General features: G+C 40.4%; 1 protein-coding gene across 1 annotated transcript in view; it reads left to right on the forward strand.

The window, feature by feature from the left end:
• Positions 1 to 15,016: 15,016 nt before the first annotated feature.
• C7 (complement C7) overlaps positions 15,017 to 24,411 on the forward strand; it is a gene marked incomplete at its 5' end in the record, with an annotated part of 56,285 nt that continues 46,890 nt past the window's right edge. Inside the window, 4 exon segments of the mRNA NM_214282.1 lie at positions 15,017 to 15,074; positions 18,109 to 18,184; positions 21,391 to 21,532; positions 24,145 to 24,292. Coding sequence (NP_999447.1) covers positions 15,017 to 15,074; positions 18,109 to 18,184; positions 21,391 to 21,532; positions 24,145 to 24,292 — 424 coding nt within the window.

The raw sequence follows: 24,411 nt of genomic DNA on the forward strand, positions 1-24,411 counted from the left end.
TTAGCTTGTACAAATGATAGTATGTGTCGTGCTTTCTACTTTACAAAACACATTCACATCTGTTAACTCATCTGATCTTCATAACTCTGTGAGGCGGCCTGGCAGCTATTGTTAAGATTTTTATTTCTCAGATAGGGGAAAGCTAAGGCTGCAGCCAGCATAGCATCACCTCTGCTGTTCTCAGTTGGCCAAGGCAGTCATCGCCCAGTGCAGCTTCAAGAGGAGGGGAAATAAGTCCCATCTCTCAATAGGCGGATGTCAAAGTAGTGACATCTTTCATCTGCTACAATGGCTTTGGTACTTAGTCTCAGTTTCTTCTGTAAGATGCAGATAACACATCTAAGGGTTGTAGTAGATGCTTATACAGTGACGATTATTATCAGTAACCAATGGGAAAATCATTTGATTCATTTTTAAGAAAAGAACAATTGTTCATAATAATACGGCTATATGGAAAGACAAAGACCACCAACAAAAGTAAAAAGGCAAGGCTTAAGTAAGCATTTGCTGTGGAGTCTTAAAAATACTACCATCTAATTTACAGGTTGATGTTTTTCCCTTTTAAGGCTAATGTTGAAAAGGTTTTTACAGAGTTCCTGTTGTGGATCAGCAGGTTACGAACCCAACTAGTATCCATGCATGTTTGATCCCTGGTCTCACTCAGTGGATTAAGGATTTGGTGTTGCTGCAAGCTGCGGTGTAGGTCTCAGACAGAGCTCTGATCCCATGTTGCTGTGGTGTAGGCTGGCAGCTGCAGCTCGGATTCAACCCCTAGCCTGGGAATTTCCATATGCTACAGGTGTGGGCCTAAAAAAAAAGGCTTTTACTATACACCAAACACTCTTACATTCTGACATCTATTAACTTGTTTAGTGCTCACAACAATCCCGTAAAGTAATAAGATTATTGTCATTCCCATTTCACAGTTGAGTAATCTGAGGTATAAATGGGTTGAAGTGCCTATTCAAACATCAAGTCACTCCTTCCATTGTAGGGCAGGAGTAATTACCTTGAAAACAAATAATTCAATCACAATTTGTCTCAGATTTTAAAATAGGAAACATTTCTTTATGAGTATGAGTAACTTATTAATAAGTTACATCTATACGTATATTTAAACACAATCAGTGCACTTCACTACTATGCTTACTGTAAAATAACATACATGGAAACATGCTCATGTAAATATCAAGGAAATACACCAGCAGGGCACTAAAGTGAACATCTGTGAATCACTAGATCTACTTGCACCCAGATCATCCTTTGGCCCTGGTGCCCATGAAGCATTTCAGTAAGATTCCTCTTTCTTTCTCTCTCTCTCTCTTCCTTCCTTCCTTCCTTCCTTCCACCTTCCTCCTTCCTTCCCCTCCTTCTTCTTATTCCTCTTCCTCCTCTTCTTCTTCCTCTTCTTCCCCCTCCCCTCCTCCCCTTCCCCCTCCTTCTCCTTCCCCTCCTTTTCCTCCCCCCCCCCATCTTCTTCTTTCTCTTCTTCTACTTTTTGCTTTTTTAGGGCCAAGCACCTGTGGTATATGGGAATTCCTGAGCTAGGGGTTGAATCAGAGCTATAGGTGCCAACCTACGTCACGGCTACAACAACGTGTGATCCTTAACTCACTGAACGAGGCCGGGATCAAGCCCAAATCCTCATGGATACTAGTTGGGTCCTTAACCCACTGAGCCACAGTGGAAACTCCATGACTCCCATTTCTATTATGGCTATGTGTATCCTTACACTATACCCCAGTTCCCTAAAAAAAATGAACTAACAAACAAGCAGACACACAAAGACATAGAATCTTTAGGATGCTTATTTTATTTCACTAGGAATGAGAAAGTAATAAGAGCGAATGAAGTAAAATTAAATAATTACGATTTTCTTTTTTGAATAGGTATTTTATTCATTGACATATTAAAATATAGACTAGTATAAGGTATAAAGTCTTAGTCCTGTCTCTTTTCCAGTCTAACCTGTTTCCATCCTTTTACCTTGTGGATGAAAAATGTTGCCTGCCACATAAGTAAACAAGCCAGTAGCCACTGAAGCCACCCCTAGCTGTGCCCCTCAAGGGGATTCAGGATGAGAAAGCAGGATACTGGCCCTGTATAGTTAAGGTGCATATCAAAGGAATTATTTCAATGAGCCCATACTTTTGCATATTGCTATACACAGAAAAGCACTAAATTCATTGACTTGAGATGCCTGGTTTTCTTTGATTAATAGTGACCTTCTGATGGTCCAGCTGTGTGGCCAGTGTTAGAAAACTCCTATATATTTGGCTCCTCCTATACCCCTTTAGAAGTACCCCTCAGAGCAATCCAGAAAGTTGTCTTTTGGGCTTAAATCCTCAGGAAACCTGTCGAATAAAACATAATTCTCAACTTTCAGGTTGGGCATTTTTTTTTTTTTTAATTTGGCAACCTTCTCATGTACATCCCCTGTCAGATCATTTTTATTAGTTTCTCATGTGTCCTTCTAGAGTTTCGCTTTTCTTTCTTTCTTTCTTTCTTTCTTTCTTTCTTTCTTTCTTTCTTTCTTTCTTTCTTTCTCTCTCTCTCTCTTTCCTTCCTTCCTTCCTTCCTTCCTTCCTTCCTTCCTTCCTTCCTTCCTTCCTTCTTTTGTCTTTTGTCCTTTTTAGGGCTGCTCCCACGGCATATGGATGTTCCCAGACTAGGGGTCTAATTGGAGGTGTAGCTGCTGGCCTGCACCACAGCCACAGCAATGCCAGATCCGAGCCACATCTATGACCTACATCACAGCTCATGGCAATGCTGGATCCTTAACCCACTAAGTGAGGCCAGGGATCGAAGCCGCAACGTCATGGTTTCTAGTCGGATTTGTTTCCACTGCGCCATGATGGGAACTCCCTTCTAGAGTTTCTTCAGGCAAATACAAACGAGTACGAAAATGTATTCTTTTAAATTAATTGATTAATTAATTATTTTAACTTTGTTCTTCTCCTCCTTCTCTTTACTTTTTAGGGCTGCATCCACGGCATATAGAAATTCCCGGGCTAGGGCTTGAATTGGAGCTGCAGCTGCTAGCCTACATCTTCAGCCACAGCAACATCAGATCTGAGCCACATCTGTGACCTACACAGCAGCTTGCAGCAATGCCAGATCCCAAACTCCCTCATCGAGGCCAGGAATTGAACCCATCCTCAAGGTGACTACATTGGGTCTTTAACCTGCTGAGCCACAAGAGCTCCTTCTCTTCTATCTTATTAAGATAAAATTGACACAGCATTGTATAGGTTTAAGGTGTACAGCATAGAGATTTGACTTATATACATCATGAAATGATTATCACAATATATTTAGGGAACTTTCCTCATTTCATATAGATGCAAGTTTAAAAAAAGGAAAAAATTTTTCCTTATGATGAGAATTCTTAGGATTTACTTTCTCGATAACTTGCATATATAACATATAGCAGCATTGATTATCAAAGGGTATAACTACCCAAGGTGGATGCCAATCATCTGGGCACATAGACCGAAGTGAAGTGCTGTCCACTTCCACAGCCACTTCAGAGCTCTGCTCCTGACTTTCCTCGGGTGCTCAGCGAGCCCCATACCCCTAGAGAAGCTCTGTTGCACCTGGGGATAGTGCAGAGACCCCAAAACACATTCTTTTTCTCCTTCCTCCTTTTAACTCCAAAGTAACTTATTGTTCTGTATCTTTCTTTTTCTTTTTAACACAGTGTATTTTGTAGATCTTCTCATATCAGTGCATAGAAAACTTCAGATTTTTTATTCTTTTTTGATTGCACCTGTGGCATATGGATGTCCGTGGGGGCCAGAGATCCAACCTGCTCTGCCGCAGAGCAACACCGGATCCTTAACCTGGTGGGCCAAAGTAGGAACTCCGAAAACTTGGGTTTTTTTTTTTATAGATGCATAGTATTTCATTAAATATGTGCTCTACGATTTGCTTGACCAATCTGCTACTGATGAATGTATTTCGGTTGTTTCTATTCTTTTACATGCTAGCTGACATTTGCTGGACTAAGCTTATGCTATACCAGGTGCAGTGCTAATTGCTTTTCTTGGATTCATTTAATACAAAAACCTTATGAATTAGATATGTCCACTTTTTTTTTTTCTTTTTAGGGCTGCACCTGCGGCATGTGGAAGTTCCCGGGCTAGGGGTTGAATTGGAGCTGTAGCTGCCAGCCTACCCTACAGCCACAGCCACAGCAACACCAGATCCGAGCCATGTCTGCAACCTACACCACAGCTCAGTGCAACACTGGATCCTTAACCCACTGATCGAGGCCAGGGATCGAACCCTCAACCCCATGGTTCCTAGTTGCATTTGTTTCTGCTGTGCCATGATGGGAACTCCCTGTGACCACTTTTTAGATAAAAAGAAGATCAAAAAGGCTAAGCAACTTGCTTAAGATTTGAACTCAGACTGCCTGCCTTTAGAGCCCATATTTGTATTAGTGAAACACAAATTAGTACCATTTATTGCCTTCAGGAAAATTCCTAATTTTAGCGAGAAGTTTTAGTTATGCATTTATAAGTGTTCATTTCTAAGAGTTTATCACAAACATTTGAAAAATTAGTGTAATTCAGGATTTTACTCCTTTCTACCACTCATTCTTTGTTCTTTCTTGACCTATGGAGTATGAAATGATAAATCTGATATCAAATATATCTGTTCAAAGGCAGTTTAAGGAGCTAAAATTAAAATTATGGGACAGACTGATATTTTGGAAAGTGATTGATTTATTTCTTTTTTTGGAACTCTCCAAATGTATTAGAGAAACCCCAGACCAGCTTCTTTTTTTTTTTCACTTTTAAAATTTTATTGATGCATAGTTGATTTACAATCCTGTGATAATTTCTGCTGTACAACAAAGTGAATCAGTTATACATGGCACACATCCATTCTCTTTCACATTCTTTTCCCACACAGATTATCACAGAACATTGGGTAGAGTTCCCTGTGCTGTACAGCAGGTCCCTGTTGGCCAATCATTCTATATACCATAGTGTGCATATGCCAATCCCAAACCCCCAGTCCATCCCTCTGAAAGTGACTGATTTTCATTTTAGGGCTATAATATGCTGAATTCTTGGTCTTACAACAACAACAACAACAACTTATTTTTACTGGGGCACCACAAGTTTAAGTGAAGAGCAACTAAATGACCTTGATATTCACCCTTCCTCTGCAGGATTTTACACAACGCAGCTATAGAACCAGTTTTAGAAAGTTATAGAAATCTTTGCATTTTGTATGTACTTTCGCAGAGCTGCTTGACTTAATTCAAATTTAAACCAAATGAAATGTATCTTAGACTTGCAGGCTCCTGCCACTCAGTGCAGAGAGCTGAAAAACTCAGATGACAATTGGGAACCTAAACACATCCAGGCCCTCTCCTAAATTTAGCAAGTGCCTGCCATGATTGAAAACTGTCATGACAAAACTTCTTATCGCCTCCTGATTGCCATTTGATCCTTGTCCTTTGCAGTCATCAGGACCACCGGGACAAAGGGGTGTCCAGTGTTATAAAGGGCAAGGGCAGCTTGTCGAAAAGGCAAGTGTGAAGCCCTGTACATATTTCTTAATCTAGTCAAACCTTAAGCCACGTTCTTTTAAGGACTGCATGCCAACAGAAAATTACCATCTAGTGACCTCACTTTATTTTTATTTTCTTTTTGGCAGCATCCCTGCCATGGGGAAGTTCCCAAGCCAGGGACTGAATCTGCACCACAGCAGCGACCCGAGCTGCTGCAGTGACAATGCCAGATCCTTAACCCCACTGTGCCATGAGAGAACTCCAGACCTCACTTGCAATTAATGCATAAATCACAGTATTTAAGGCAGTATTAACAGCAAGAGAGGAATTCCCAAAGTGGCTCAGGGTTAATGAATGTGACTAGGAGCCATGAGGTTGCGGGTTTGATCCCTGGCCTTTCTCCATGGGTTAAGGATCTGGTGTTGCCAGGAGCTGTGGTGTAAGTTGCTGACACGGCCCGGATCCCGGATCCCGAGTTGCTGTGGCTCTGGTGTAGGCTGCTGTCTGCAGCTCTGATTGGACCGCTGGGAACCTCCACATACCTCGGGTGCAGCCCTAGGAAAAAAAAAGGAAACAAACAAACAAACAACAAAAACAACCCCCCCCCAAAACAGCAAGAGATAGGCAGCAGTTTCTTAGATGTAATGATAAAGCATTTAACAATAATTATTTTGCTGAAAACTTCCTCTGCAGTGCCTGGCAGCCATTTTTCATTCTCATACTATTCACACAGTGACACTTTAATGGAAAAAGACATACCACCTGTAGTACTTATTAGCTTAACAAGCCCTTGACTGGGAGCCTAAGATTCAATATTTCTCATTCTCCCCCAGTGGTTTAAACTCCAGAGCCTAATTCTGTTGTTTAACTCAAGGGACTGCAGCATGCTTGCCACTAGGGGGTGCCGTTGCCTCTTTATTACAGCCTCTGGCAGTTTCAATTCTCACCTTCTAGACTCAACAGAAGAGAGAAAAGGAAGCTTTATCCTTCCCCAGTGAGTTCGCTGCTCATAAGCCCCTACAAGTGAAATCTGTTGGAACAATTGAGAACAGCACAAAATGGCTAGTAAATGAAATAGGCTTGTTAAAATGTTTTCCAGAATTTCCCCGAGGCGGACAAGAATAGCATCTTGATAGCATCACTGGCTTATTAGTTACATCAGGGTCTGGGAAAAGTAACAGTTTTTGATGTGCTACCCCGGGAACTGAGGACAAATGGGGAACAGGGAGTGTGTCTTTCAGGAGAAGGCGAGACAAATGAGTCCTTGCAGATTCTTCCTCAGTCTGGCAGAAACCTGCTTTACTGATTCAGCCTTGGCTTAAGACACAATTTGCCAAAACCTGTCGCATATACCAGTTTTGGGGGGGTTATTAGAAATACAAGTTCTCCTGCTGTATAGCATGGGAACTATAGCCAATCATTTGTGATAGAACATGGTAGAAGATAATATGGGAAAAAACGTGTATATATGCATGACTGGATCAATTTGCTGCACAGCAGAAATTGACAGAATATGGTAAATCAACTATAATGAATTTTTTAAAAATAAGAAATGCAAGTTCTGTGGTCATGTGAATTTGGGAAATTCTTTTTTGGAAAAGTTTTGAAAAGTTTTACTTGGTGTAGAACTCTTAACAGTGGTTCTTAGCAGAGGTTGGTGATTTTTGCCTCCAAGGAACATTTGGCAGTGTCTGGAGATTGCCGCCACCCGCCCCCATGCAGAAGTTCCTGGGGCGAGGGGTGGAACTCAGCCATAACAGCCACAGGAGCCACAGTAGTAACAACACTGGATCCCCAACCTGCTAGGCCACCAGGGAACTCCTGGAGATATTTTTGATTGTTGTGACTGGGGAAGGGTGTTATAGCCATGGAGTGTGTAGAAACCAAGGATGCTGTGAACTTCCAATGCACAGGACAGCTCTGCACCCCTCTTCACCAACAAAGCAGGATCAAACCCAAAAAGTCAGTGATTCAGAGGCTGAGGAACCCTGCTCTATAACATACACTGCTTGTTACACTCATTTAACTGCAACTTTAATTATTTTTTTCTTGAAGCGTCTTGCATGACCAGAGTAGAAAATGTATGGGGACACTCTGACTCCAGTTTATCAACAATGTTAAATTATGTCATAATTGTCAAGTGGTGTGCTTCTCCCTTAATACTCCTTCTCTTTGACCTCCATATGACACTTGTCTTTGTTGTCTGGGCTTTCCTTGAAATTCCCCCTAATTGGCTTGACCCTGAATTGTTTTGGTTTCCTTTCTCCTTCTGCAACCTCTCTCCTTTTTGGCCTTTCTCCTTCTTCCTGCTCCAGAATAGGGGCATTTCTTGTGGTTTTATACTTCATTTTGATCAGTTTCCCATGACTTTAGTCATGTACATTCATGCCAATTTTTTTTTTTTTTTTGCCTTTTTCTAGGGCTGCACGTGAGCATATGGAGGTTCCCAGGCTAGGGGTCTAATCAGAGCTGTAGCTGCTGGCCTACGCCAGAGCCACAGCAACCTGGGATAGAGGCGCGTCTGCAACGTACACCTCAGCTCACAGCAACACGGAATCCTTAACCCACTGAGCAAGGCCAGGGATCAAACCGCAACCTCATGGTTCCTAGTTGGATTCGTTAACCACTGCGCCACGATGGGAACTCCTTTGCCAAGATTTTTTTTCTCAAAGAGATCTACATTTCCATATTTCCAGTTCTGTGTTGGATATTTTCTCCAAGATAAAAATGTTCCCTTTCGGAGTTCCCGTTGTGGCGCAGTGGTTAACGAACCTGACTAGGGACCATGAGGTTGGGGGTTCGATCCTGTGGCCTCGCTCAGTGAGTTAAGGATCCGGCGTTGCCTCGAGCTGTGGTGTAGGTCGCAGATTCAGCTTGGATCCTGTGTTGTTGTGGCTGTGGTGTAGGCCAACAACAGTTCTGATTACACCCCAAGCCTGGGAACCTCCATAAGCCGTGGGTGCGGCCATAGAAAAGACAAAAAGACCAAAAAAAAAGTTCTGTTTCTAAAACCACCTTTTGTCTCTTCAGCTTTCTTTTCCCCTCCTTCATTAATTTGTTCTTAAATTCTCACAATTTTCTCAATTTTTTTTTTCTTTTTCTTTTTCTTTTGTTAAGAGCGGCACCCACAGCATATGGAGGTTCCCAGGTTAGTGGTCAAACTGGAGCTATAGCTGCTGGCCTACGCCACAGCCACAGAAACACCAGATCCTTAACCCAGTGAACAAGGCCAGGGATCGAACCTGAATCCTCATGGGTACTAGTCGGATTCATTACCACTGAGCCTCAACAAGAACTCCAATCCTTATAGAATATAAAGGATGAAAATAAAGAAGGAAGTTGCTCAAAGCTTCTCTCAAAGTCCCTAGCTTATCATATTATGCATCCTTGGTAAATATTTGTTGAATTTAGAATGAACAAATTAGTGAATGTATGCATGCATAAATGGAAAAACTACTGTGGCAGGTGTTGTTGGTGTCCTGAAAATATGTGCAAATACTGAATATACCTGCAACTTTCTGCTTGAAATCTTTTTTTTTTTTTTTTTTTTGGTTAGTGACATGTGGTCAACCTAACCCTCCCCCCCCACACCAACACAGTTCAAGCTGGAAGTGTCAGAGAGTTGATGAGCCTTGAACCCACCCTCAACCAATGATAAACAGGGTGTTGGTAAATACATCCTTACCTTTGAGCTGGAAAAATTCCGAGATGTGCTTGTCAGTATCTCCCAGAGTACCTTATTGGGACTGAGATAAAATTTGCCTCAGTATCTTGCAGGCTAAATTACCTTTTATTGACTTTCTTTCCTTCCCTGTCTCACTTCCTCCTCCCTCAGCAGTGATTTCTAGGATTGCTTCTCAAAACAAAACAACATCTGCTCCCCCTCCCCCAATACAACAAAACCTCAAAACCAAAAAAATTACTTGGAATAGAATTCTTTTTTTTTTTTGCCCTTTCTTGGGCCGCTTCTGCGGCATATGGAGGTTCCCAGGCTAGGGGTCAAATCGGAGCTGTAGCCACCGGCCTACACCACAGCCACAGCAACGCGGGATCCGTGCCGCATCTGCAACCTACACCATAGCTCTCGGCAACACCAGATACTTAACCCACTGAGCAAGGGCAGGGAGTGAACCCGCAACCTCATGGTTCCTAGTCGGATTCGTTAACTACTGCGCCACAACGGGAACTCCAGAATTCTTATTTCAGAATCTACTTCTGGGAGAACCCAAACTAAGATAGCCACTGGATGTGGAATTGCACACTGAGTGCTTAAGAAGAATCCATGATATGTGGAATTCATGTAGTTGGAGTTGAATAAAAAAGAATATCTTTGGAGTTCCTGTTGTGGCTCAGCGATTAATGAACCGACTAGCATCCACAAAGATGCACGTTCGATCCCTGGCCTCGCTCAGTGGGTTAAAGATTTGGCATTGCCAGTGAGCTGTGGTGTAGGTGGAAGACACGGCTCAGATCCCGCATTGCTGTGGCTGTGGCTGTGGCGCAGGCTGGTGGCTACAACTCCGATTTGACCCCTAGCCTGGGAACTTCCATATTCCGTGGGTGCGGCTCTAAAAAGACGACCGAAACAAACAAACAAACAAACAAACAAAAGAATATCTTTTAGGAAGCAATTATCTTCTCTGTGGCAAATGTTTTTCCATGCAAATCACTAATGGTTTGAACAAAAGATGTGGAAGCTTTGTCTCTGGAAAACCACTATTAATTTATGAAGGGAGGGTGGAGGTTCTCTATTACTCAAATTTTTTGGATATAAAAAGAAAAAATTAAACTGGAAAATATCTATTTATGGAATATTTAGTTATAAAATTACTGTCAATTAAAATTTACTTTTGCACTTCACACTCGTGTATCACCCACCCATAGTGCCCTAGAAGCTTGGCCAAACCATACAAGTAAAACTGTAGCTCAACTTTAATGGAAAACCTGAAACTTTGCAAAAAACGCAGGCTTTCCTGAAGTCTATGAAAGTGTTGTTGGAGAATAGCTAGAATCAATGGAAAGACATGGAAAATGAGGCTCTGGCAAAAAAAAGACAAGGCAACTGAGGAAGAGAAAATGGACAGGGATAATGACTGTGACAAGAACTTCCCAAAAGAGAGATCTGAATGGCATAGGATTAAGGGAAGTTCTTGGGAAAATTAGTGATGCCTTTAAATATGTTTGCTAAAAATGATGCTCTTTTTGATCATTCTGTGAAAGTCCGACGTGAAGGGATGCTTATTATGTTGTGTTAGGCTATCTCTGTATATTCTGGGGGGATTCCACTCCAGAATGTTCCATTTACATTTTGGGTAACTGAACTGCGTTTGAATTTTTTTCCTCCACAAAGCGTTTAATCTCAAAGGCTGTTGTATAACACCCATTTAGAGAATCATGAAAACATCCACTTAGTACAGTAGATTGAAGGAGGCTTATCCCTTGCCTTACACAGTCTCCTTGGGTTGAAATCACTTAAACATTGAAGTGAGAACATTTGCTGCCTTTCTTGATTTACAGATGTTTTTCTTAGAACTACATTTCCAAACAGTCCCAGCTGGCTGTAGCTAAGGCCTGTGTAAATTGATAAGATGCATTTGGCTTCAAGACACAGACTAAGTACAGGGCAGACTCCTGGTGTCCCCAGAGAACTCCGTTGGGGTAGAAGCAGCATCTCGGAACTGCTTGCTCTATATATGAGTGCCAAGTTAATCCCCAGCAGGGAGGGACAGGCAAGGAACAGACTGTTGGGCTCTTCCTGCTGCTGAAAATTCACTGGGCACTGGAGGAGGAAATCTACCTTCACTCTTCTGCCCTGAATGTTTTCCCAAACATGAAGGTAAGATAGTAATTTCATTACATTTGTGAAGGAAGCTATCTCAAAAGGGAGTAAGGCTTAGCTGAAACCACTCAGAAAAGGAGAAGGCACGAAAGATAGGAAAAAGCTCTGAGAGTGACTTTTAAAAAAGCTTTAATTAAATATATTTGACAGTTCAGCCAAAGCGAATTTCTTTTTCTTGTCTTGCAGTTAACTTATTGGTTTGGAGATCTGGCAATCAGAGATTGGAGACAATGTTTGTGAGAATCCCAAGAAAGTCATTGAAAAATGCAATAAGACTCTTGTTATTTTTCAGGGAAAGATTTCCTCCACCGTGTTTTGTTTGTTTGATTTGGAGTTATACAATGAGCCCCTGTGATTTAACTTATCAAAGGGCTTTGTAGGAAACTGGATTTGGAGACTTGGGACTTTAGGATTTGGAATCTGGATGAGAGCATCTTCTACTTTGTGAAAGTAGAAGATACAGATAGATGGAATGAAACTAAAGGTTTACCAAAAAATATATATTGGCCCAATGCAAAACATCCAAATATTTAAAAAAGAAAAAAAAGACAGAAATCACGCTCATAGACCAGATTTCCGGGATGTAAAAAGAAGTGAAATTGCTGCTACAATTTTATTATTGCAAAGTTTTCTATTTAAAGTTAAAAAAATTGACATTATAGTGCTGCAACAATAATTTCTCAAGTCCGCCAACTGCTAGATTGCTTTTGCGGCCACTGTGTAATTTGCAATACTGAACCTATGCTCATTCTTCAGTAGGGAAGTTGGAGGAGGAGTGAGACAAGGGTCTTGAGTTACTCATGTGTGAAATTACATTCAATTAAATCATTGAAAATTAAACACAAATCACAAAGTTAATTTGTTTAATATTATGATTTTAGAATGCCAAGTAACCATACAAACTCAGAATCGCAGTGAGTCTAATCTCTACGACTTTGTCTTGTATTTTATTTAAAAGTTTAGAACATTTTCTTGCACACACAAAGAGAATATAATGCCGTTCCTAGAGTCATCTAGCTAATATGCTTTCTCCTAATATTTGTATTAACCATCAATCAATTTCCTTACTTATTTTATGATGAGACACCTTAATAATTGTTTTGTGCTTAAAAATGGGTTCATAGTTATTGATTATTATGGTATTTTTCTGCCAGAGTAGTAAATGTACTTTTATCCTTCAAATGGCTGATTAAAACCGATGATTAAAGAAATGATTTACTTGCAAGTTGCATGTGGAGTTCTCGTGTCTATTTGAAAGTAGATATTCATATTTTTACAGTAAATCTGAAGGGCATGCTTTTGTGGAACATTTCAGAGAAGGTAAACTTAGGCTATGAAGACATCACAAGAAATGGTTTCCAGGTCTGGCCTTTTATTTTACTGTAATTTAATTTTTTTGGCTACACCTCCCTGCATGCAGAAGTTCCCAGGCCAGGGATTGAACCTGCACTGCAGCAGTAACTAGAGCCACAGTAGTGACAATGCCGGATCCTTAACTTGTAAAGCCATCAGGGTACTCCCAGGTCTGGCCTTTTAAGAGGGACTATTCTTTTTGTCTCCCCCACCCCATTCCTGTGAACTAAATTCAGAGAAGTGGTCCCAGAATTCCTTTGGTTCTCTTTGTATCCCTTGGATAGGAAATAATTGGGTCTGAAGTGTTTGAGGACTTCAGAACAAAAAATGTTGCTCTCTGAGCTGGCTGTGGTCCAGACTTTCACTCTCTCATCCCTGCACTGAAATGAACCTGGGGTTTGTCAGCCTAAAGCGTGATTCACACGGGGCTGGGATGTGGTCAGGAACAGTGGTGCCTCAGATGAGGGTCTCTCTGCTTCCTCGCCATCCAGAGCTGATGTGATGTTATCAGCTGTCTTCTACCAACTACACTGTGACAGTGTTTGCGGCTTTAGAAAAAGAGTCCTTTTGGGAGTTCCCTGGTGGTCTAGTGGTTGGGATTTGGCACGTTCATGGCTGTGGCCTGGATTTAATCCTTGGTTTGGTAACTGAGATCCCACTTCATGCCTCAGCAAAAGAAAAAAAAAAAATCCTCTTCCAGATTATAATACTACCATGTTGGCTAAAATAAGTACAAAAAGAAGATAATATCTATTATTTTTCCATCCAGAGATAAACTTTGTTAACATTTTAATCTATTTCTTTTCAGACTTCTATATGAATATGTACCAAATATATTTTATGAAATCGCTGTCAATCTAGATCTGAATCTTTCTACTCATTATGTCATAAGCATGTTCTCTTGTCTCTGGAAAGCCTATAACATGATCCTAATGGCTACAAATACCAGTCATTATTTTGTGCATTTCTTTATTGTTAGAAGTGTTGAAATTGATGTTTATTTCTAATAAAGACGCAAGTAAATTGATGTAAAAAATAAATGCCTTCTTCATCTCTATGGCGCCACTTTTCTTTTCTTGTACCATGTCAACTCATTTTTCCTGCCTTTGGGCAAGCCTATCGCCTAGTTTACCAGTCACTCTCAGGCATTACTGAGTACTCACATTTTTGGAAAATAAAAATTCTGGAACAGTCTGTCAAATTTCAATTTATCCTCCAATTTTATTTATTTATTTATTTAGTCTTTATAGACTCCTGAGTCATATGGAGGTTCCCAGGCTAGGGGTCAAATCGGAGCTGTAGCTGCTGGCCTACACCACAGCCACATCAATGCGGGATCCGAGCCGCGTCTGCAGCCTATATCACAGTTCATGGCAACGCCAGATCCTTAACCCACTGAGCAAGGCCAGGGATCGAACCTGTGTCCTCATGGATACTAGTCAGGTTTGTTAACTGCTGAGCCACAAAGGGCACTCCCGTGAACTGAATGCATTTGACAGAGAGTCTCCAGTAAAGATTTGAATTGTACTCCCTAACACCTTCAGTGTCAAAGCGGGAAAATGCATAAAAGTAAAAATAAGATAACAAAAGTCACCTGTAATTTCACAACTAGGAATCAACTATTATTTCTTTCTATATTTGTTTTCAGTACATGTTTGATTTTTCAAACAAAATGTAATCACATTTTGCATACAATTTTGTAACCTGTCAGAGGCTTTATATTTAGGCGGCTGCTATCTCATTAAGATGATAGGAAATGGCCTCTGCGGTGTTTTAAAGACAGAAGGAACCACCTGCGGAACTAAGGATTGTGATGAGCCTCACAGGCCCTCTGGCTAGGGATGCACCTCTACTTCTGATTCTCCATTTAGGAAACTGTTTTTCTTTTAGCTCTTCAGCCCTGGAACTGCTCTTCTTTCCAGGCTTTCTCTTCTCTGGGGTTCTCTTGGGTACCAAAGTTAGGAGAGTGGATTAAGGAATTAAAGGAGGGTGGGACACAAAATGTTTTTGCACATTTAATTCTAGGGAGTCTTTTCAATTTGATTGTCTTTGACATCGCCTAGCCCAAAGTTGTTTTTATAGAAATGCAGAGTGGGAGGTGAGCTCAGGAGAGTTTTATTCAACTTTTATTTAAAATGAAAACTTAAAAGACAGGTAGAATCATTGAGGCGTCTCCATGGTTCTTTCACTCTTTATATTCCCAGCTCACAAATCTTGGCTTGTACAATGTATTCACTTTCAACTCGTTAAAGCAATGCAAGCTGAACTATTGCTTTATTGTTTTATCCCCCCCTCCTAGGCAATGAGTTTAGTCTTCTTGGTGGGACTTATAGGAGAGTTCCAAGTTTTTTCAAGGTGAGAATTTTTTTTTTTGATTATGTGTGGAAATCATTAACGATTATTTCTTTTATTTTGAAGACATTCTTAAGTATTGTCTGAGTTTTACATCAAAGCCTGAGATTGTTTATCCCTTTAACACTTTTTTCTTTCCACATTTTTTGAAACGGCAATGATAAAGAAAGCATGCTTCATTCTTATTCTTATTTTACTTTATTTTATTCCCTGTAAGGAAGAAACCTAAAGACTAAAAACTCCTCTAGGTTTTCTGCTTCTCCCAGTACCATGGTTTTACCTGCAATTCAGAGAACGGCAGCCGACTTAACACATCTTGGAGCAGAATTTGACCTTTAAATCTAATCCTTGCAAAACAGTCTTTGGATTTCAAAAGTTGAGAGTTTTTTTTAAAAAAAAAGAAAATAGGTTTATCGGCTCTCAAGACCTGGGAAAAAAGCCAGCATCCTTTATGCACAGCCTTGTATTGCTTTCACTGTCAGTTTGATGGGATATGACCAGATGGGTTCACCTTATCGAACTGTCAGATGTGTCAGGAGTTGTGCTGTGACTGGGGACACAGAGGAGCCAGATGGTCCTGAGGGGGTGATTCAGATCTTGAAAGAGTTGATTTCAATATAAGTGTGATAAGGGCTCTACCAGGGGACCACACAGGCTGCTGGGGTTTGCACAGAGGAGGTGAGGCCAAGCTAGCACTTCTTCCTAAGACTTGGTGTTTGGGAAAGGCCTCTGCCTGTCTCTGGGACACAAGATAGACAAATCACATTAAGTTCAGATGGTTGAAGGGTTGAAAACACTAAGGCATTTGGATCATTGGTGCTACATCAAGACTACAGGTTAGCAACATTGGCCCCATAAAGGCACCCAAGGAATTCCCCTAGTAGTGCAGCAGAAACGAATCCGACTAGGAACCATGAGGTTGCGGGTTCGATCCCTGGCCTCGCTCAGTGGGTTAAGGATCCGGCATTGCTGTGAGCTGTGGTGTAGGTTGCAGACACGGCTTGGATCCCATGTTGCTGTGGCTCTGGCGTAGGCCAGTGGCTACAGCTCTGATTAGACCCCTAGCCTGGGAACCTCCATATGCTTAGGGTGTGGCCCTAAAAAGACAAAAGACAAACAAAACAAAACAAAACAAAAAAACACCCAATGCACAAATGGGATGCTTTAGCTGCAGGGCAACCATATATGCTTAACTAAGCCAGACTCATCTGGGTTAGAGATGTCTCCCAGATCAGGGTGTACTCGAAATCCAGAAATTAGAAGTCTTGGTTCGTCTACCTCTTGTAATGTGTGGTTTAGTTAAGGCTTCCTTAATCTCTTAGGAGTAAGCCATGTAACCATTTCAACAGAGCCAGTGTGAGAATCAGCTCTCCACTTTCCATGTGTATTTTTTTTTTTTTTTTTTTTTTTGGTCTTTTTGCCTTTTCTAGGGCCGCTCCCACGGCATATGGAGGTTCCCAGGCTAGGGGTCGAATCGGAGCCGTAGCCACCTGCCTACACCACAGCCACAGCAACGCGGGATCTGAGCCAAGTCTGCAACCTACACCACAGCTCACGGCAATGCTGGATCCTCAACCCACTGAGCAAGGCCAGGGATCCAACCCGAAACCTCATGATTCATAGTTGGATTCGTTAACCACTGCGCCATGACGGGAACTCCCTCCATGTGTATTTTATCAGAGTGAAATTGTTTGAGCTCAACTTTCCCCTACTTGGGTGTGTGCTTGAGAAGTGGCCTAAGTAAACAAGGGGAACGCAGAAAACTAAATTCTTGTTCAAGGAGTTTCTGCTATGGTGCAGCAGTTTAAGGATCTGGCATTGTCTCTGTGGCGGCAGGATCAATCCCTGGCCCAGGCCCATGGGTTAACGATTCCAAGCTGTCACAGCTGCAGTTCAGAATCGATCTCAGGAACTTCCATATGCTATGGGTGTGGCCGAAAAAGAAAAAAAATTCCTCTTTGTTTAAACTTTGCCAGATATTATTTTATTTTCTGGCTTTTTAGGATTGCACCCATGGCAAATGGAAGTTCCCAGGACAGGGGTCAAATCAGAGCTGTAGCTGCTGACTTACACCACAGCCACAGCAACACTGTACCCTTAACCCACTGATTGATGTCAGTGATCAAACCTGGGTATCTTCATGGATACCAGTCGGGTTTGTTACCACTGAGCCATAATGGGAACTCCTAAACTTTGCCAGAGTTTAGTTTCCTACTTCTTATGTGGTCATTTTAGAGCTTCTTTTTTTTTCTTTTTTTTTTGTCTTTTATTTATTTATTTTTTTGTCTTGGGCCGCTCCAGCAGCATATGGAAGTTCCCAGGCTAGGGGTCCAATCGGAGCCATAGCCACCGGCCTACACCACAGCTCACGGCAACGCCGAATCGTCAACCCACTGAGCAAGGGCAGGGACCGAACCCACAACCTCATGATTCCTAGTCGGATTCGTTAACCACTGCGCCATGACGGGAACTCCCATTCTAGAGCTTCTTGTCGCTCAGTTAAATGTCTGAAAACTTTTCAATTCATCACCAAGGATCCCTCAAAGGCCAGAATACCTTCCTCCTATGTGTTCTCACTTATCCTCCCAACTCTGAAGACTCTCTTATCTGTGTTTCCATAACACATTATACTGTACACCATTTCTGTTAGGAAATCTATCCAGCTAGCTATATGGTATAATTCTTTGTGTTATGGTATATTATTATTAATATGGTATGTTATTGTGTTATGAAGACTTGTTTACACGCCTGTGTCTTCATCCTCCCCTTTTGCAATGGTTGGTGACCTAGCTCTCTTAACATCTAGTGCACTAGTGTCTAAATAGTGCCTGGCACTTCCTAGATATTTAAAAATTATATTTACTAAATCTCTGAAAAAGTGAGTCCTTCCCACATATTTTTATATATCTTGGCATCCTTTTGGTGCCTACTAGGAAAAAAAATTGTGAAGCAATTTTTGACTCTTTGTGACAATTCTTTATGTCTTTTCTCTTACATTTCTGTTGGTTTTATGATGGACAATTTGACACTGTGACAGTGCCTCCTCTCCTGTCAATTGTCAGTGGGATTCCTATGCTCCTTGGTCAGAATGCAATGGTTGTACCAAGACTCAGGTAGGACCATGTGAAAAGTTTGTATTTATTATTAATATGCAGAAATAGTTTAAGTACAGACAAAATGATATTAACTTTTGAATGTTATTTTTTGTTTCTTGAAAACTTAATTAGTAATTTTGAAGGAGGAAAGTATTACTTAATAATTAATATTGTAATAAAATAATTTCTGCATCCTCATTTTTCTTACAGGACTTTTCTAAATCTTACATTTGAGCTTAGATATATACATACATAGGAGAAGAGTTAAAAGCAGCTCATTATCTCTTTAGCTACTAGAGAATTAAGAATAGCATGAAATAAATTTAGTAGATAATTTAAAATCTGTTTCATATTTACTGGATTCAACTTGTCATTTGAAACAAACACTGAAATATAGCAAAACAGCTGTTTTCTTTTACTTAACAAATAGTGAATGACCATGGAAAATCAAACAATTTTTAATGTTTTAAAGTTAAATACAAAAGTAATGTAAATAAAATACTGGACTTGGAGATTATAGAGTACTTCTAAAAATGTCAGCTCTTTCCTTATTTAAATTATTCATTGAAGAAAACAGAAGAGTATAAATAAAAATACTACTTATAATTCCACCATTTAGAAAAAACCAATATACTAGCATTTTAGTATTTGTACTTTCAATTTATTTTCTTTCTGTATGCTTATGATTTTTTAAAATAGGATTATTTGATCATATTTTGTATTCTACTATTTTAACAACATTGTACTATGAGCATGAATTTTAACAGCTGTATTATGTTCCAATATGAATATTTAATTTTTTTTTTTGGCTTTTTAGGGCTGCACCCACGGCATATGGAAGTTCCCAGGCTACGGGGTGAATCGGAGCTACAGCTGTGTACCCATGACACAGCCACAGTAACAAGGGATCAGAGCTGCATCTGTGACCAACACCACAGCTCATGGCAATGCCATATCCTTAACCCACTGATTGAGGCCAGGGATTCAACCTGCATCCTCATGGGTGCTAGTTGGATTTGTTTCCACTGAGCCATGACGGAAACTCCTATTTAATGAATTTAATGAAGATTTTTTTTGTACATAGATATGTTTTTTTTTTTCCTTTCTGGTAATTGTCTTAGGATAAATTCCAAAAATATAATGATGTAATGTTTGTTTCAAAGGTTGCAGACATTCAAATGGTTAAAAATTTTTTAAATTGAGATATAGTTGACATTTAACATTATATTAGTTTTCAGGTGTACCTTATGATTTGATATTTGTAAAACAGTTTAAAGATGATTCAGTTTAGATAAAAATGTGCATTTAAAATCATTTAAAAATTATTAAAATAACAAAATTATATTACAAAAGATAACTTCTATTTTGAATCATCATTATTATCATTTTCTTCAAGCATTTACTTAGTACCTACATGAAGGATATTTACCAAACAAGTTACATAAGTGTAGAATTTGGATTCTGGCAAATATAATAGTTGACAACTCTGATTACAGACAAACAGCAGGTACATGAGAAACAAGGCAACATCAAACAAACACCAACCTCAGAAAACATTTTTATAATTTAAAAAACAAGAAAGAACACTGAATAAAGGTAGATAGAAGGTATTTTTCACATGCGTAATTTTTTTAGTGAAAATTATCATGCCTAGATTATGAAAACAAAATCTTCATTCAGAAAGAGACAAGTGAAAATGAAAAAGGGGTCATAAGATCAGAACTTGACAGGTGAGAATGAGACGCCGAGGGTAGACAGACTTTAAGGCCATCTGGAAGATATGGAGAGTGAGGTGTTTTCACCAATTAATACAGAAGCTAAACACTTACTCAGAAATTGCACTGAATTCCTTTCCTCACTCATATTCTTCCATGGCTCTTCTGCTCAGACCATGGAAGGTGTCAGAGCCAGACCCAGGCTGATGCAAACCTGCTCGGAGTTCAGATTAGATGTCCATGAGCCTGCGTCCCAGTTTAGGCTGAATGAATAGATTCAACTTAGGTTTGTATAGCTAGTCTTCCCTCTTGGTCTTTACTCAAGGTTGAAATTCTCAGAAATCTCAGATGTTGTTCATTTTTATTAATGGGTGAGAGGTAAATACAGGAAGAGGCTTAAAAATGCACCTTTGGGAGTTCGCTTTGCGGCTCAGGGGTTAACGAAACTGACTAGGATCCTCGAAGACATAAGTTCAATCCCTGGCCTGGATCAGTTGGTTAAGCATCTGGTGTTGCCTTGAGCTGTGGTGTAGGTTGCAGCCAAGGCTCGGATCCTGCGTTGCTGTGGCTGTTGTGTAGGCCGGCAGCTGCAGCTTTGATTCGACCCCTAGCCTGGGAATTCCTATATGCCACAAGTGTGGCCCTAAAAAAAATAGCAAAAAAAAAGAAAAAAAAATGCACCTTTGATTGCCTTTGGGGAGGAAAAGGATTTTGTACTTTGTTCTTTTCTTTTTGTTTAAACATTAGATGCGTTTTCATTTGGAGTAAATGAATTTTAGCATGAATTAGTTTTCTCATCTGGCCTACAGATTTCCTCAATTTTTTAAACACCCCTCCCACCCGCCCCAGGGTATGTCTTTGATATATTTCCCATTTCAGAGGTCAATGAATTTTGATTGTCTAGTAAAGTTTAATCATAGATACCACTTCACTTGTAGATGTCATAGGCTTCTGTTTGTAAATTTGACTTCCATGTTAGCATATATCTCCCTCTGGATTGATTTGTATTGCCTTTCCTTCCTGAAGACGGCTTAAGGTTCAGCTCAAATCAATTACCACCATTTTTCTAAAGGTTTCCCTAACTCCACTTCATCTCAACTCCCCTTTCCCACATCCTCACTCTCCCTCCAGCAAAATGCACTGCACCTTTTCTAATTAGCTCTTGGTACCTTGCTTTGGCAAAAGCATTAATCATTCTATGTCGTGATCTATCTGCTGTAGGGTCTACCCAGCATACTTTCTTAAAGATTCACTATTTTTTTTTTTTTTTGCACTCAATCCTGAGAGTAAATATATAGCTGGGAGGGCTCTATAAATAATAATCAAGAGTTACTGGACTCAAAGACAACTGGGTCTCTGGGTTCAGTGATTTTGGACATTTTATTTCTATAGTACACCAGAACAGTTTTACGAACATTAGTTCTCCAATTGTATTAATTTCTCTCAGATTTTATTTCTCAGATAAAGGAAGTTGGAGCTGTTGAAAAGCACTCTCTGTTTTGTGTTTAGACTCGCAGGAGACCCGTTGCTGTTTATGGGCAGTATGGCGGGCATCCCTGTGTCGGAAGTACGTTTGAAACACAATCATGTGAACCTACACGAGGATGTCCAACAGAAGAAGGGTGTGGAGAGCGTTTCAGATGTTTTTCAGGTATTTGCTTTCTATAGGCTTGGCATGCAGAGCATAAATTCAAATACTATGTCTTTAATTTGCTCAGTATATATTTGTTGAATTATGCAGCTTTTTATATTAGCCTATACATTCATTTACCCAAAAATCAGTAGGATTTTTCTTGGCATATTTTTTTTGGCACACTCAACTATCATTCTTTCAAGTGCATGGGTAGCATTTGGCAATAAAGGCAAAGATATGTTTTTCTTCTTTGAAAAGAAATATGGCTATTGACAGACCTAAACAGTTATTATTATTATTATTTTTTTTTTTTTGCTTTTTAGGGCTTCTCCTGTAGCATATGGATTTTCCTGGGCTAGGGGTTGAATCGGAGCTGCAGCTGCTGGCCTATGCCACAGCCACAGCAACACCAGATCCGAGCCACATCTATGTCCTACACCACAGCTCACGGCAATGCCTGATCCTTAACCCACAGAGTGAGGCCAAGATCTAACCCACATCCTCTTGGATACTGGTCAGGTTTGTTTTCACTAAGCCAAAATGGGAACTTCCCAAACAGTTCTTGACATTGTATTTTTCGTAAAGAAGTAGAGTGAGTCTGGAATGTAGACTGAAATTGAGCAGAAACAATATTACTGCCCAAATAATTTTTATGTTTACAAGAGAAGCAACTCTAATTAGCATATCAAGGAACAATACAGGTCATACCTACGCATGTGTGACTGAAACACAGTTTTGGATTGAGTATTATTTGACACATTGTCTTTGTTGCATTTTGCAGACAGATTAATTCAACAAACTTTAGCAAACGCTTATTATTCTCGTTACGTTCCAGGTACGGTGATGAGTATTTTGGATATAGAATGAAACATGTAGCCTCTTCCCTCAAAAGTCTTAAAGTTTCATGGGCAGAACAGTACATAAATAATTTCTATGTTAGAAGTGTTTCTCAAACTCCTACTTTACTTTCAAAACCCAAACCAAATGAGCCTCCTTAGGGAAGCCAGAACGATTTAGCAAATCGTTTAGACAGAACGATTTAGCAAATCACTTTTCTGTGTTCTCTGTGTACATTGTCTCATCTGTAATCCGAAATGCCTGTTGCCCTGGATGTCTCTTGGTAGACTGTGAACTGCTTGAAGACATGGATTACATTTCTTTTATTTTTGCATCTAGAGTGTCTGGGACATAGTAGACTCTCAACAAATATTTGCTTCATTGGATCAAGTAACAGCCTAGTGGGATAGACTATCAGGACAGTTTTGTGCCATGTATACTATAAAGACTCAGAGGAAGGACGTGCATCGTAGCCTGTGAGTGGTTTCTGAGAGGAGATAATGTGTAATTTGATTCTTTAAGAACAAGTAGGTGGTAGGTAGAGAAACCTTTCTAGGCTGAGAGAATGATAGATGCAATGTCAGTGGAGATGGCAAAAAGTCTTTGATGTGTGCTTGTATAACCAGCGCATAAGAAGCTAGTAAGAGAATGGCTGAAGATAAAGCTGGGGAGGGAGGCAAGGGCTAGATCATCTAGTACTCTCTAGTGCTTTCTTAGTGCTTCTGCTACCCTGGGCTAATGTCTACCATAACTGTCCTTCCTTCCTTCCTTCCTTTCCTTCCTTCTTTCTTTAGCTCTTTAGGGCTGCACCTGCAGCATGTAGAAGTTCCCAGGCTAGGGGTCGAATTGGATCTGCAGCTTCTGGCCTACACCCAGCCAGAGCAACATGGAATCCCGGTCTCATCTGCAACCTACACTGCAGCTCACGGCAATGCCAGATCCTTAACCCACTGAGCGAGGCCAGGGATCAAACTCCCATCCTCATGGATTCTAGTCAGGTTCATAACGCACTGAACCATGGTGGGAACTCATTCATAGGCCTTCTTACTAGATCGTCAAGTATATGAAAAGCCTGGTGAATACCCTTTTTATTCATATTCATATCCCAACACCCAGAAGAAAGTCCTGCACAAAAGAGGTATTAAAGAAATGTTGTTTTAATCTTTTCACCCAGTTCCTATGTTCTCAAAGTACATGTCTCTAAGTCACCAAGAAATGTAGGACTTTGGCGTCTTGGTCAGTGACTACAGAAAATAAATAAAAAACAGAAGGGCATGGAATTCCCATCTAGCTCAGTGGGTTGAGAACCTGACTAGTATTCATTAGGATGGGAGTTTGCTGTGGCTGTGGTGTAGACTGGCAGCTGCAGCTCCAGTTTGAGCCCTAGCCCCGGAACTTCCATATGCTGCAGATGTGGTCCTAAAAAAAAGAAAAAGAAAATGAAAATACATACAAAAAACGAAGGGCAGGAGGTCAATCTGTCTTCCCAGTGATTGGCACTGTATGATTTTGGAGAATTCAGATGAAGGGCTTGATGACTATGGGTGAGAGAATGTGGGAGTTGGAATTCAGGTTTTTATTTTCAATTTTGTGTCCAGCCAACGTCAGAATCAGTTTTGCATGTTGCAAACAAGGACCTGAAGAGTCAGCAGTCTTTCCCTGGGCACTGAGGATTTATCTCAAATTCACATTACACTCTCAGTGCAGTGTTGGGAGTCAAGCATGAAACCTTTTGATCCCTTCCCCCCATTTCTTTCCTCTTATTTTTGTGTGGCTGCTCTTCTTGTGCTCAGGTCAGTGCATCAGCAAATCTTTGGTTTGCAACGGGGATTCTGACTGTGAAGAAGACAGTGCTGATGAAGACCGGTGTGAGGACTCAGAAAGCAGACCTTCCTGTGACCTCAGTAAACCTCCTCCCAACATAGAACTTACTGGAAATGGGTAAGGAGCTGGGCGGGTTCCTGTGCACATTGGTGGACTATAGTTTTCATTTCATTTTGTTTTATTTTGTGGTTTGGTAAGTCTAATAACAGATCATCTAGTAGTCAAGCCTTCACTCT

Source organism: Sus scrofa, chromosome 16 (assembly GCF_054392235.1).
Source record: "Sus scrofa isolate SSC_HxYL_T2T_F1_AM1 chromosome 16, Sscrofa_HxYL_maternal_Yorkshire_Landrace_v2.0, whole genome shotgun sequence".
NCBI lineage: Eukaryota > Metazoa > Chordata > Mammalia > Artiodactyla > Suidae > Sus > Sus scrofa.